General features: G+C 41.9%; 1 protein-coding gene across 4 annotated transcripts; it reads left to right on the top strand.

Annotated features, from left to right (window-relative positions):
• The first annotated feature begins 250 nt into the window (after window positions 1-250).
• Window positions 251-15,138, top strand: LOC122769702 (dynamin-1-like). Of its 4 annotated transcripts, none has more exons than XM_044026457.1 (24): window positions 251-656; window positions 3,658-3,731; window positions 3,817-3,966; window positions 4,083-4,286; window positions 4,703-4,801; window positions 4,924-5,084; window positions 5,741-5,883; window positions 6,132-6,267; window positions 6,386-6,453; window positions 6,597-6,735; window positions 6,859-6,945; window positions 7,053-7,123; window positions 7,263-7,314; window positions 7,462-7,473; window positions 7,731-7,844; window positions 7,980-8,089; window positions 8,257-8,368; window positions 8,892-8,903; window positions 9,080-9,247; window positions 9,328-9,414; window positions 10,055-10,209; window positions 10,296-10,463; window positions 12,035-12,070; window positions 12,315-15,138. In XM_044026457.1, exons 1-23 carry the CDS (start codon window positions 496-498, stop codon window positions 12,054-12,056), a joined length of 2,505 nt encoding a protein of 834 aa, XP_043882392.1. In that variant the 5' UTR covers window positions 251-495; the 3' UTR covers window positions 12,057-12,070; window positions 12,315-15,138. The 4 variants fall into 4 exon arrangements, with proteins under 4 accessions (XP_043882392.1, XP_043882393.1, XP_043882390.1 ...); XM_044026458.1 differs by having other exon boundaries at window positions 13,739-13,771; XM_044026455.1 differs by lacking the exon at window positions 12,035-12,070 and having other exon boundaries at window positions 13,739-15,138.
• Window positions 15,139-15,282: the final 144 nt, after the last annotated feature.

The raw sequence follows: 15,282 nt of genomic DNA, 5'->3' as shown, positions 1-15,282 counted from the left end.
CACTAACTGAGGTGACGCAAAGTATGTATTCATAAGGTATCAGAAATATAATTGTTTTTATTAGTTGAGCCTTTTGTTCGATGGCTAAATATTGTTGCTATTGGCTGCCATGTTTTCAACGCGTCTCTATCTGGCTCCAGTACCAACGAGAAGAACCTTAAATAAGCACATCATCCATAATTACACGCGCGGGCTTTTACTTTGAAGCTGCCTGCCGGATGTGGGTGCGTGTTTTGCAGGCTGATCGCTCCCTGAAGAGGAGGAGGAGGAGGAGGAGAAGGAGGAGAAGAGGGAGCTGAAGGTCACAGCTGGTGAAACATTAACATAAATACTGATATCAAAACCGATTAACGACTGATCGAATTCATCAGTTGCACGAGGAGCAGGACCGCGACGTGAGAGGAGCGATAAACGGATCCACTGCAGCATCCCTGATCCCCTGTCTGTCGGATTCTCCATCACCAGCCTCCACCTGTCTCTCCACCCGCCTCCATCATGGGGAACCGAGGTATGGAGGAGCTCATCCCGATGGTGAACCAGCTCCAGGATGCCTTCTCCTCCATCGGCCAGAACGCGAGTCTCGACCTGCCGCAGATCGCGGTGGTGGGCGGACAGAGCGCCGGGAAGAGCTCGGTACTGGAGAACTTCGTGGGCAAGTGAGTCCACCCGTCTTTTTTATACCTGTCTGTCGTCCTGTCCGTATGTCTGTCTGCTGAGAGCCGGTGAAATGGAGTTTTAAACCCGCTCCGTGAATCCCGAGCTGCCGCCTGATGTGGTGCACTGATTCATTCTTCAGCCGTTAAACACATTTTATATTGCACGAGATTATATTATGCACCATTACCTACAATAACATAATAACAATAACAACAATAATAATAATAATGATGATGATAATAATGTGTAAAGGTAACCAATATTTAATATTAAATGATCTAAGTGAAATACATGAAATCATATTACACAGTAATTACCAATAATAATAATGATAATAATTGTTCACATGTATTAGATGACATATGATTCTGTTATTATATACTGCTATTATTATTACTATGAAGAGAAGAGAAGAAAAATATATTATTCCTGCAGCAGTCACTGGTTATTTGGCATTTTCCATTTAGGAAAAACAGATAAGAACAGTCTGGATGGATGACTGGCTTGTGTGTAGAGATGGAAATGCCAGTGGTCGAGAAGGTGACAGCCTTTTCGGATTGGATGTGTATCACTTTGTAAACCACTCACTTCCCACACCAAAATCCATCGAGAAAATCAGGGATTTTACATCAAAGCATACATAAGTTGTTGAGCCACTTCTGCCTCCATGAAAACTGTAAATTCAAATGTGTTGTTTTGTGACTTCATTGTTTGAAAGAGAAACTTACCAAATGATGCCACTGTTGACCAGCAGCTCCCAAGTAACGCTGCAAACTAAAAATGCAGATTTATTATTACAATCAAAAACCTCTGTTCCAAAAGGGTCTTGGTCATGAAGACCAGAACTTTCAGTCATGGCAGCTGCCCCGATTAGATCAGAGGTTCATGCTCTTAAACCACAGTCTCTAACTGGTTTCACACTCATCAGGAGATGTGAACACTGCTCATTCAGTCACTGCTCACTGGTAAATTCACTACATACAGGACATGAGTCACATTGTTTGTTTTTTCATGTCAATCAGATAAACTTCTATAATCACATGATAAAATATAAAATAGCACCAACACACGTTTGTTACTCTACTTAAAGGTTTATTCATTGCAAATGACTGTTCTGTGTCTCGCTTCTGATTGAGTTCATTCATTTAGTTCACTTTTTAAACAGTCTCTCTCTCTCACTCACTCACTCACACACACACACACACACACACACACACACACACACACACACACACACACAAGACTCCAGGCTGATTTCTTGATTGGCTTTCCCTATAGAGGAGAAAGCTCTCTTCCTGTATCTCTCCTCTCATTGGACAGTTGTGGTCACATGGGTTAGCACATCTCATGACATTATAACCACGTGGTGTGTGTCTGTGTGTGTGTGCGTGTGTGTGTGTGTGTGTGTGTGTGCACTGACTGCAGGGGAATCAGTCTATGCCCACACACACACACACACACACACACACATACACACACTGAGGATGTCATGACAAGGATTTCCTGGAGCTGTAGTAAAGGATTCACATCAAATGTAGAATAGAGTAGAATAGAGTCTGAAGAGTCTGTTTCGATTTGACCTTACATGTTTTTATAAGATTTTATTATAATTAGGTTTATCAAGGTTTTTAATTTAAGCAACAACAAAATAAAATAAATAACAATAGAGCAATGTAGTAACAAGACAACAAGACAAACATCTATTAAGGATATTATAAACAATACTTGAACAAAAGCAACAAAAGTCAGCAAAATGAAGTGATGAACTTGGTCTTAAAATAGAGTACAATGAGACACTGTCTGCATGAGACGCACATTTCAGGCGCTGCTCCTCTGGCCTATTTTCCCTGCATGCTGCATATGGTTCACAGCTAAAGACACAGTGAAAATGATATTTGACCACATTTTAAATGTCTATATCTGTTGAATTTATTACGAACACAATGCAGTAACCCATTTGAGTGTAAAAACACTCTAGGGTTTTGTTTCTCTGAATCCAGTATATGTTTTCTTTTTCTTTCAACGCTACAATGCTTATGGTGAATATTTGTAAGAGTGACATATGCACAGGTTCCTTCTGAAGAGTCCTGGCACTGAGTTGAGTACATAGGCAGATCAAAATGACGCCCCAGACACTATTACTGTGTGAACAGCAGAGATCCACAAAAGTTCAGTGAAGCAACCATCACGCACTGTACACGCATCCAATGAGACCCAAGCATATACAGTACATTTCTGTAGGTAGGTGCAGTAATGTGTTCTTAATATTCAGACAAAACCATCAGAGATGAAAATCACTTATTGATAAGAAAATACTATTCTATTTCAGCTCATGATATTTGGTCCTTGCAGATTTATAATCAATTTGATCTGAGTTTATCACCTGTGATATGAAAACACCAGAGAAGTTTAAAGTTTACATACCGATCAGTCTCCGTCTCTCCTGAATCCTAATGCCTTCCTCTAAGCCAGGCCTGGCCAACCCGTGGCTCCCGAGCCTTATGCGGCTCTTTGCCTAGCTTCGTGCGGCTCTTGCGTTCATATCAAATTATGTGTTTGTGTTGTTTTTTTTTGCATGTATATGTGTACGCATGTTCGCCTTAGTTCAAGAAACACGCACATGCACCATTTCACTCTGAAAAAAGCACAGCAAAACAAAAATACGAAGATGAACAGGACGTTTTTAACAGAGTGGGGGACTTTATATTTGTTGATGAACGAAATGGTGGGCCATTCTGTCATGTCGTTGGTGTGTGACAATTACAGTAAATCTGGCTGAGTAGAGGTCTGTGTCTGTGTGTGTGTGAGGGAGAGACAGAGAGAGAGTGAGACGAAGTGATGGGGAGATGTTCATGTGTGCCCGTGTGTATGATGTGGATCTTTGCAGTAACACTGTAAAAGAATGTGGTTAGCTACCCCTGTTCTAAGCACTGGTCTCTGTCTCTATGTCCCTGCCAGTTGTCTCCTCGGACTTAACTAAACTCTGCTCTCCATCCTCAGAGACTTCCTTCCCCGTGGCTCAGGTATCGTGACTCGGCGACCCCTGGTGCTGCAGCTCATCAATTCACCCACAGGTGGGGCACAACACATTGCAGAGACACACTTGTTGTACATTTTAGAGACTGTAATGACCTGTGGTTTGTTTTGACTCCTGGTCAGAGTATGCCGAGTTCCTGCACTGCAAGGGGAAGAAGTTCATCGACTTTGATGAAGTCCGTCAGGAGATTGAAGCTGAGACAGATCGAGTCACTGGGCAAAACAAGGGAATCAGTCCAGTCCCCATCAACCTCAGAGTCTATTCACCCAATGGTAATACACTGGCATATGCACACACTGAGATACACACACATCACAAATCAGTAAAGTAGAATTTAGTCTCTGTTGATCTTTGCTTTGCCTCACTGGTGGCCCCTCTGTTCACTCAGTATTGAACCTGACTCTCGTGGATCTTCCCGGGATGACAAAGGTCCCAGTTGGAGACCAACCAGCTGACATCGAGCACCAAATAAGAGAAATGCTCATGCAGTTTGTCACCAAGGACAACTGCCTCCTTCTGGCTGTTTCTCCTGCCAACTCTGACCTTGCCAACTCTGATGCTCTAAAGATCGCCAAGGAGGTCGACCCACAAGGTCAAATGTACATCTGTACCCCATACACCTCCTTCATCCTCTACTCCTTCTACATCTGAATTTCCACACGTCTTCCATTCTCTACACCTCCTATAGTTTCCACACCTCTTCCATCCCGTACACTTCCTATATACTCTACACCTTTTACATCCTTTCCTACTATATTCTCTGCACCTACTGTATCGTCCACATCTCCTCCAGCTCCTACATCCTCTAGGACTATGAATTTCTACGTCTTCTATATCCTCAGTATCATCAAAAACTGTTTCATGCTCTACACTTCCCACATCCTCTACACCTCTTGTCCTAATTCTCTACACGTCCCAAATCCTTCATCTCTACCATCATGTGCCTTCTACATCCTCTATACTTCCCTATATATTTATGTTTATTTATTATTTATCTTGTGTGTTAAGGTCTGAGGACCATTGGTGTGATCACCAAACTGGATCTGATGGATGAAGGAACCGATGCCAGAGATATCCTGGAGAATAAACTGCTTCCACTCCGCAGAGGTACACAAAAACTGTTCTCCTTTCTGATATGAAGCTCAAGATCAGCACTCAATGTTCTCAACCAATGAAACAGATCATATATGCTGATGTAGAATGATAAGAACCCACTTTGACTGTGTCAGGTTACATTGGGGTGGTGAATCGCAGTCAGAAGGACATTGATGGGAAGAAAGACATCACTGCGGCTCTTCAAGCAGAGAGGAAGTTCTTCTTGTCTCACCCAGGATACCGACACCTGGCCGACCGCATGGGCACCGCCTACCTACAGAAAACCCTCAACCAGGTAACCAAACATGCACACTAGTGTATTAATTGTTTTAGGCTTGGAAATCCTTTTATTCTCTGTCCTTCTGAAAGGTCTTCAGATGGATTCTTCTGATGATTTTCAAATCATCCTCTAAAGATCTAATGGTCTTCAGAATGTCCTCTGTAGGTCCTCCAAAGATCTAATGGTCTTCAGAATGTCCTCTGTAGGTCCTCTAAAGATCTAATGGTCTTCAGAATGTCCTCTGTATGTTCTCTAAAGATCTGATGGGCTTCAGAATGTCCTCAGTAGGTCCTCTAAAGATCTAATGTTCTTCAGAATGTCCTCTGTATGTCCTCTAAAGATTTGATGGTCTTCAGATGTCCCATGTAGGTCCTCTAAATATTTAAACGCCATCTGACTATCTTCTATATGCCTATAAATCTTAAGGTCCTCAGAATGTTCAAATGTTCTCTGTAGATCCTCTAAATATTTAAAGGTCCTCAGACCAGGTCCTCTAATGGTGAGAAGGAAAATGTGTTGGCATTCAAATGACTACCAGGTTCCATTAGCAGCCTTTGATCTTTAGCTGTAACAGTAGATTTGTAACAGAACTGTGTGGTCCTTGCCTGCTAATTATTACTAATTCACAGTAATAATCACAGTAACAGAGCATTTATTCACTGCTCTCCTAGCAACTGACCAACCACATCCGGGACACTTTGCCAGCGTTCCGCAGCAAAATGCAAAGCCAACTGCTGTCCATTGAGAAGGAGGTGGAGGAGTACAAGAACTTTAGACCAGATGACCCGAGCCGCAAGACCAAGGCCCTGCTGCAGTCAGTACTCAGTAACACACTCTTCAAAACACAATATTATGTACTCATTCATAGTAATCCACAGCAATACACGTACAATTACACAATAATACACAGTAATAAACATACTCATTTACAATAACACACATACCATATACCCGGTAATATACATAATAATTCACTGTAGCACACACCAAATCACAGTAATGTATTGTAATAGTATACTAAAATACTAATACACTGTGTGTGTGTGTGTGTGTGTGTGTCAGGATGGTACAGCAGTTTGCAGTGGACTTTGAGAAGAGGATCGAAGGATCTGGAGATCAGGTCGACACCTATGAACTGTCAGGAGGAGCTAAAATCAACAGGATCTTTCATGAACGCTTCCCATTCGAAATGGTCAAGGTAACGCACACACACGGCAGACGTGTTGGTGTGTCAGCTCTAACATGACAATAACCACGTAATGGTGTTTAAATGAGTTTAAATGAGTGTGTTAATGTGTGTCACTGTGTGTGTGTAGTTGGAGAGTGATGAGAAAACTCTTCGTAAAGAGATCAGCTACGCCATCAAGAACATCCATGGAATCAGGTGAGTCTGTAGTCCTGGTGTACACAAATAAATGTTTGGCCAGCTGTGTCCAGGTACTATATATGACCAGGCATGTACTGTATATCAAAATGTGTGTGTTGCAGCACCTGAGTGTAACCTCACGTACCTGTGTTTCTGTGCAGGACGGGTTTGTTCACACCTGACATGGCGTTCGAGACGATCGTGAAGCGCCTGATCGCACAGATCAAAGTGCCGTGTCAGAAATGTGTTGACATGGTGATAAATGAGCTGGTCAACACAGTCAGACAGTGCACACAGAAGGTAATTTGACCCTTCAGTCTAAGTCAATGGATGGCTTGTATTAAGGGTTTATTTGTCATAAACTTTACATTACATTACATTAAAGTCTGACCCCGGATCTCTGTGTTCTTCCTGTGGCTGCAGCTGGCTCAATATCCGATGCTGAGAGAGGAGATGGAGAGAATCGTCACTCAGCATATCAGAGACAGAGAGAGTCGCACCAAAGACCAGGTGTGTCACATGACCCTGACTCACTCACTCAGGTTCACTTTAAAGTTAGCGGTTACCTGCTTGCTCTTAACATGGATGTCTCTGTGTGTGTGTGTGTGTGTCCTCAGGTGATACTGCTCATTGACATTGAGTTGGCCTACATGAACACAAACCATGAAGACTTCATCGGCTTTGCAAAGTAAGAAAAACACATCAGTTTGTGTTTGTGGGGGTGGGTTGGGGGAGTACACTTGAAGCCGTGCTCAATGACATGCTCTTGTTTAGATGGAGTGGATTTAGACAGACAGTGTAACATTTATTTATTTGATCTGTGTCAGTGCTCAGCAGAAGAGCAGTCAGATGAACAAGAAGAAAGCAGCAGGAAACCAGGTGAGTCACTATAGGTAACCTAAAGGGTGTGTGTGTGTGTGTGTGTGGGTGTGGGGGGGGTGAGAAGTGTTCTCATTCATATTTCTCCCTTATCTCCTCACCCTGTCTCTCCATCCTCTTCCCTGCCACTGTTGCCATCTCAACTAGGACGAGATCATGGTGAGTGATTCTGTGTGTGTCATTTCTGATGTAATCTGTAAAACTAATCACTCATTACAATAATATCTACATCTAAATGAATGATTCAGTTTTTCACACAGTAAACTGGTTGTAAATCGCTGCAGCTTGACAAACAGCGTTGATTCATTATGTTTTACACTTTGTTGAAAGTGGTACAACAGTAACAGCAATTATTAACTGACTATTATGCCACAGTGTCTTATTTGATGACACCATGATTCACCTGGTGTGTGCAGGTGATCCGTAAAGGTTGGCTCACCATCAACAACATCAGTATCATGAAGGGCGGAGCTAAAGAGTACTGGTTTGTCCTGACGGCGGAGACCCTGTCGTGGTACAAAGACGATGAGGTAACACTCACTCACTGTACATCCATGGGAAAGTGTGCTGAACCCTTATTTTCCTCACCGTATAGGACATGTGCACTTCATTTGTCCGCAGTTCTTACTGTGCTGTTACTGACTTGCTGTTGTTGCCCATTGCAGGAGAAAGAGAAGAAGTATATGCTGCCTGTGGACAACCTGAAACTGAAGGACATCGAGAAAAGCTTCATGTCCAGCAAACATATCTTTGCTTTGTTCAACACTGAACACAGGTATGTGTTTGTAAAGATCCTTTATAATTACAGTATCAACATCATAGTTAAAGGTCAAACGGCCATGCTTTGAGTGTATGCAGATGATACTGTGTTTTATTATGTATGAGCTAAATCAGTATATTCACTTTGAACCTGTAATAAAGTGAAAAGGATTGATGTTATAGGAATGTGTACAAGGACTACCGTCAGCTAGAGCTGGCCAGTGAGTCTCAGGAGGAGGTGGACAGCTGGAAGGCATCTTTCCTACGAGCTGGCGTATACCCTGAACGCACCGTGGTACAATTCATTCCTTTATCATGTTTATGATATAATTTTTACTCTATTATTATGAACACATTGATTGTATCAGTGCTCAATAATTCCACAATATGTACTACATTATAATGTTTCAGATTTTGGCAGTAACTGGAGTGATTGGAGTACAGTTACAGTGTTTTCTTTATAGTTTTTTTGTCAGCCTTCAGTGTTGTTTCAATGTTTCCCAAACTTTCTGTATGGAGACCTACTTTTTAAAGATGGCAAACTATTCTGCATAATATAGCAGCTCATTTACAGTCAGATAACTAATTTTGATTTGTCACCAAGTAACTTCGGAGAGATGTTTGGTAAATAAATTACAACTTCATTATATGTGTTATTTAAAAAAATGAATTGTAAATACAAATCTCAAACTTGTAGTGACCTTGTGTTTGAATCACCGCTCAACAGTGTGTCCTGACCTGTGTTCTTAACAGTAACAGTGTCCAGTATAGTTGACTGTACCGTTAATGTTTTTTTTCTTGTATTCCGCCTCCTGCAGGACAAAGAGAAGGTGAGTCTGATAAAATTTTTCCTCAGAAAGTACATTTAATGTAGATCTGCAATTTGCTGGTTTGGTTTGAGTAAATTATTGATCAGTGTACACTGGATACTTGTTTCACCTCACTGTTTTAACTTTAACATGTTCAAAGATGTGAGGTAGACAACAGTGTCTCCATTTTATTCCAGGTGGAGGTGGAGGAGTCAAGTGGTGATGGGCAGATCCACAGTATGGACCCTCAGCTGGAACGACAGGTGGAAATCGTCAGAAACCTGGTGGACTCATACCTGTCCATCATCCACCGCACAGTCAGAGACTTGATCCCCAAGACCATCATGCACCTGATGGTCAACAACGTATGGCACACACTCACACATACAGATACACAACTGAAGTGAGGTAATGAAATGAGTCATGAGACTTCTCTGCTCCTCAGACAAAGGAGTTCATCCATTCTGACCTACTGGCTCATCTTTACTCCTGTGGAGACCAAAACTCACTGATGGAAGAGTCTCAGGAACAGGTGAGGAGAGATGGTTTATTCATCAGGTTTATTGACTTCAGCTGTAGTAATAGTAGTAGCAGCACAATATCTCAATTCATTTACAAGACCTTAAATTGAACTTTTGTCTTACCTGTTCATTACATGAATCATATTGTCCAGCTAGGTGTACCTGCAGATAACACACCTGTTATATTAGGTTAAAAACAAACTAACCACTGGGACAATGGCCAATATTCTGGGGATTCTTGTGTAGACAGGCCAAGACTTTCTTTTTTCATTCACCATTTACTCATTACTGTGTGATGAGTAATGTGAGTTGCAGTTAGACAATGTACACAACTTTATTTTGTCCCAGAAGTTTTGGGTTTACCTCTATGCTCCACCTCTGGCTCTCTTTATGGACCCTTTACCTGCACGCAACTAAAGACTATTCATAACTGACTGATCAAACCAGACACAGAAAACATGTTACTCGCCTATGAGTTCTGTATATTCACATGTAGATGTTGTACATGATGCCCAGGGCCTGAGGTTTTGGGGTTCAGGTATGAAAATGTAGTGGATACCTCTGGTCCTCAGAGATTAAATGTCGATGGTCCCCCTCTCTCTCTCTCCCTCTCTCACTCCCTCTCAATCTCTGTCTATTTCTCTTGCACAGGCTCAGCACCGTGATGAGATGTTGAAGATGTACCACGCTCTACGTGAAGGCCTCAGTATCATCAGTGACATCAGCACCACCACCATCACCACAGCGATGCCTCCACCTGTCGATGACTCGTGGCTGCAGGTGACGGGGATGCCATCAGGGCGCAGGTAACCTAGCAACAACAACTGGTATACAGGTATAGGATTTCCTGTGTGTTCAGCATCACAGAGTTGTTCTCGCTCTGCCTTTGTAGGTCTCCCATGTCCAGCCCAACTCCCCAGCGTCGGGCCCCTCCTGGACCTCCTCGTCCAGGTGGACGTGCAGCCCCTGGGCCCCCATCACGTCCCGCAGTGTCACCTGACCCTGGACCCCCCTCTGTCCCTTCCAGGCCCAACAGAGCACCCCCACCTGGAGTTCCCAGGTAATTACACAATCATACAGAATGTGTCAACTGTAAAACTGTTATGAACATGAAAACCAGGTCAAAACTACTTTCATCAGGTATTGAAAGTAAAGTTATTTCTAGTTAATGTTAACATGAGATATCCTCTGAACTGTTGTCACGAACAACAGCTTCTTTACATTGTAATCACACCTTGTAATATGAACTGAATGCATCATTACTGTGGTTGCAGATGTTTTCAGTTCTTGAGATTCTCAGGTCAGAGTGGTGATGTCCCAGAGTTGTCTGTTTTTGCTTTTAACGTTTGATTTGATCAAAGTGGAGGCAGGAGAAGTGTTATTGTTTTGTAAGAAGAAGAGGAAGTGTGTTGTGATCAGAGTTTCTTCTTTGTTGGTGCTGTAGACAAAAAAGCAGCGATCCACAAACAACCCACACAGACATGGAAAAGAAAGACTGGTCTGTCTGTCTTTCTTTCTTCTTTTCCTCCCTCTGCTCATTCTCTTTCTCCTCATCCTCAGACTCTCCCTCAAGGAACAGTCCCTCATTTAGGAAAAACCCCAGGTTCCTCTCTGGGTCTTATTACAGGGAGGTTAGCTTAGCTTAGCATAAAAACTGTAAACAGCTGCAGTGGCCACGCCCCAACAGTGTCAGAGCAGAGAATGAAGCTGAATTTGACAAGATTTAAAACCAAATTTTTAGACACTTTTTTAATTACTCAGATTTCATAAGGTGGTTACTAACACATTTAACTAACACAAAGTCAGAACTAATATTCATACCTTTACATGGACTTTAAATTGAGCTAGACAAACAGTGTCTACTTGCTTTCTGTGTTTATGCTAAGCTAGGCTAACTACACACTGAATAACCTGTACTGGACTCTCAGACTCACACTGTCACCGCCTGTACATCCACTTTCACCTGGAGCCATGTCTGTCTGTCTGTCTGTCTGTTTTTCTGTCCTGTTAGTCTCTCTCTCTCTCTCTCTCTGCCCGTGTCTTTGTCTATCTGTCTTCCTGCCATTGTCTCTAATGGCGCTTTTCCACTATACAGTTCTAGCATGGCACGGCTCTACTCTACTCTGTTTGGTATCAGGCACGTCGTTTTCCATTACTATAGAACCTCCTCAATTTGGGCGGGGTCATCTCAGCACAGCTGCATGAATCTGCTGTCACTCAAACACAAACTAGTGACGAGAAAAGCAGGTCTTCTTTACGTGTACTGAATCATTAGAATCCATTACTTAAAAAAGATGAGTTCAGTCCGTCCTACATGACTGCACTCCGTGTCACAGACACTGAACTAAAAAAAAAAAACCGAGTGGAACCGAGCTGAGCCGAGCTAGAACTGTATAGTGGAAAAAAAGGCCCACATCGGTCTTTTCTGTCTCTCTCTTTCCCCTCTGCCTGTAACTCTGTCTCTTTGTCTCAGTCCACCTCTCTGCTTTTCTGTCTGTCTGCCTGTCTTTCTGTTTGTGTGATCCTGTTCTAACAGTACCACAGGGCAAAGACAGAATCTCTCAGGTGTGTCAATATCAGAGCAGGTAGCTCTGCCCCTTGACCACTGACCATATATGGTTATTTTTTCAGAATCTCTATCAGTGACCAGTGAGGAGTTCACCAATGGTACGTCACATGTCTGTGTGATGTCACTGTCCTTCACCAACTGTTTGTGTGTGTGTGTGTGTTGCTCAATGAGATTGCCATACCCACCCACTCTCCCAGCATTTTAGCTAGCCATGTGATTGACAGCTCCATCAACTTGGTACTGACTGTCTGTTTGTTATCTCTCTCTCTCTCTCTCTCTCTCACTCTCTCTCTCTCTCCCTCTCTTTTTCTCTGTTGTTTTCATTGATTGTGTCGTCTCCAGTCGGAGAGCTCCTGCATATCCATCATGATCCTCCAGACCAGCCTCAGACTCCTCCCTCTGACTCCTCCCTCTGACACACATACGCACACACAGACACAGAGAGAGAGTAGATTGAAAATATTAATGCTGGTTTAACACAAGTTCTAAGCACAGACTCCACATTTTTTATCTTGCACATTCACATTAATTAATCTGGCACTGAATGGTTTATTTGTGCCAACTGGTTTAAGCCGTTTCTATAACACATGTATACATTGCTCAGGTCAATCAGAAGAGATACTCAGCTGGTCTCCCTGTGAAGAGCTAGGAAGCTTAAGTTTTATCGGCACCTTCTGCTGCACTGACCTAAACATCCACAACTCAGCCACAGTTGTGTTGAAACAGGTTTACAGCTGTGTTCAGACAGACAATGGACATTAACTGCTGGTTTCACTCAAAGTAGCAAGCGCCACGTGAGGGATGTGGGGGACAATAACGGGTATTGGACGACCCTCCTCCCCTAATGATGTCCCTTATGACCCACCTTTATGACATCACAGAAACAGACAATCAATTGTCAGCAAATATTGTGATGTGTGAAGTAATTGAGGTATTATTTATATTATAGTACATACAGTTCATACCTTTTGATTCTAAGTGGTTCTAATTGATCCAAACAAACTACTTTCTGAGCAGTCCTAGCTTGATATGCATGGTCCGGTTGGTTCTACCAAGTTCTGATTATGTAGACCACACTGACTTAAGGTGCATTCTCACTGAACACAGTGATTTTTTTCATGTAGCATTTCTCGTGCGGCTGTGGTTGCTGGATAGTTTGTGTTTATTCACCACACTTGTGCAAGTAAATACAGCTGGTGACTACTCACCTTAATACAAAAGCGTATTGCTGTTATAGTGGAAAAAAAATTTTAATCAGTATCATGTCATACTATATTGTATAAACAGGATGATACTATATTGTATCATTATATTGATCATTATATTGTATAATCGTGATCATGTATCACGTTTATGCAATATAGTATCATGTTATAATGTGATATTGATCCAAAAACAGCAATAGGCTTCCGTACCTTAATACTAGAGCTAACTATGTTTATATTAGTGTAACCAACAGACTGAAGCGAACAATGCTTTCTGATCTTGCGATTAACCATAAGACAAATGTCAGCCACCTCTAACTGGTTCCACCTGGTTCCCGCCAGTTTTTTTTACCAGTTTTATTTGGGTCTAACTGTGTCATCAGGCCACTAGTTGATGTGGACTTCTCTTTTCTGTGGATGTTGCCTCTAACTGGTTTTTGTTGGTCCAAGAAGAGTACATGACATGACGTTTGATCCTGCAAGCCCCTTCCTGTTTATTTTTCAGTTGATTTACTGTTGTTTTCTTTTTCTTCATGATCATTTTGTGTCCTTTGTTCCCAGTCGTCCCAATAAAGGTAGCCCCGCCCATGGAGAGAGCCCACAGTCTTCTATTGAAGGTTAACCTGAGCCAAGTGTTTGTTTCTGTCTCTACTGAACTGTTATACTGATCTCTGCTGATGATGTTCTGTTACTGTGAACCTTACAAGTAATAATAATGATGATGATATTGATTATCAGCACATTTTAAATGTATATAGCAAATGATCAGCAAAGTACTATTGCAATATTGAGTGTATAAATATGTTGTCTAGCTGTCCATCAGCTGTCATGAGGGTGAGACAGGTAACTACCTGTCTATCTGCCCCCTCACACTGTCTGTCATATTGTATCTAAACAGTAGCAACAGATTCATGCGATCATCAGGTTTTAAAAAGATCTGCCGAAGACTCCTGAGATGGCGCAGACAGGAAGATGTCTCACTCCTCTGGATGTTCAGGCTGCTCTGGGATCAGCCTGTTAGCATGTTAGCCTGTTAGCTTGCTGTCTGTATCACAAACTGGAGTTAAGTAACTGAGTTGTGTTTTTGATCAATGCTGAACTTTTCTTTACAGTGTAAAGTTTGCATATTGTTTTAACTTATGTATTTATTTATTGATTATCTGCAGTTGTTATTGTGGCACTAGTTTGAACTGGTTCAAGCTATACCCTTAACCGTTCCTGGTTCACGCTAGTTTAATTTTGTTCACACTAGGTCTGACTAGTACATTCTAGTTTCAACTAGTTTCAACAAACAAGTGGTGCACATTAGTGCTTAATATTTCACACTAGTTTTGACTGGTTGTAACTGGTTCTTTCTGGGGGAAATGTTCCAACTTTTATGTTGTGACATGTAATTTCTTATTTAGTTGTCTACAAATTATACACATACACACATATATACATATATATATATACATATATATGACTTAATGACTTAGTATGTTGTTTTGTCTATAGAGTTAGTTGAGCTCTGAGCTGCACTCAACACAAGGCGTGTCACCAAAGTGCGTTTGTATCTGTAAATTGTCCTGGTGTTCAGATCAGTGTCAGCATGACTGTTCAGTTCTGTCTTAAAATTGTGTCCCATAATTTTGAACATTCGGTATTAAACAATAAAGTGTTGCACAGGTGGTTCTGCAGCATGGGGTTGAATGCAGCTCGGCCTCACACACACTCCTGTGATAGTGGATAGTTCACTCCGTGGTGTTACCATAAATGTATGAAGATTTTAATGTACCATATCTGTGAGCAACATATACAGATCTATTAAACTGAAATATGCAGCGGCCCAGACTGAAGTGTATGTGTGTATGTGGGTGTGTTACACTGTGTGGATGTATGTAGCTGTGTTGTGTACCTTTGTGTCATGTGATCAGGGGCAACAGAGACATGTGGACATGAATAAAGTTTGTGTGAATGAAGATGATGAGTTTGGAGTTTGTTGTGTGACATTCACAAATCATTAAATAAATGATCTCCACATGCACTCATTCAAGGAACAGGGTGTATAGAAGCTGGGGTGGTGAAATATGCTAACACTACTAGTCTTTTGATTCTGTAAGCAC

This window comes from Solea senegalensis, linkage group LG5, assembly GCF_019176455.1.
Source record: "Solea senegalensis isolate Sse05_10M linkage group LG5, IFAPA_SoseM_1, whole genome shotgun sequence".
Classification (NCBI taxonomy): domain Eukaryota; kingdom Metazoa; phylum Chordata; class Actinopteri; order Pleuronectiformes; family Soleidae; genus Solea; species Solea senegalensis.
This window is presented reverse-complemented; position numbering and strand designations above follow the sequence as displayed.

What these genes read in the sequence shown, in the direction of transcription:
- LOC122769702 (XM_044026455.1), top strand. Translation starts at nt 496, where the DNA reads ATGGGGAACCGAGGTATGGAGGAGCTCATCCCGATGGTGAACCAGCTC. An exon ending in CAGAGTCTATTCACCCAATG is followed by an intron (nt 3,967 to 4,082) that starts GTAATACACTGG and finishes CTGTTCACTCAG; the next exon opens with TATTGAACCTGACTCTCGTG. An exon ending in ACTGCTTCCACTCCGCAGAG is followed by an intron (nt 4,802 to 4,923) that starts GTACACAAAAAC and finishes TGACTGTGTCAG; the next exon opens with GTTACATTGGGGTGGTGAAT.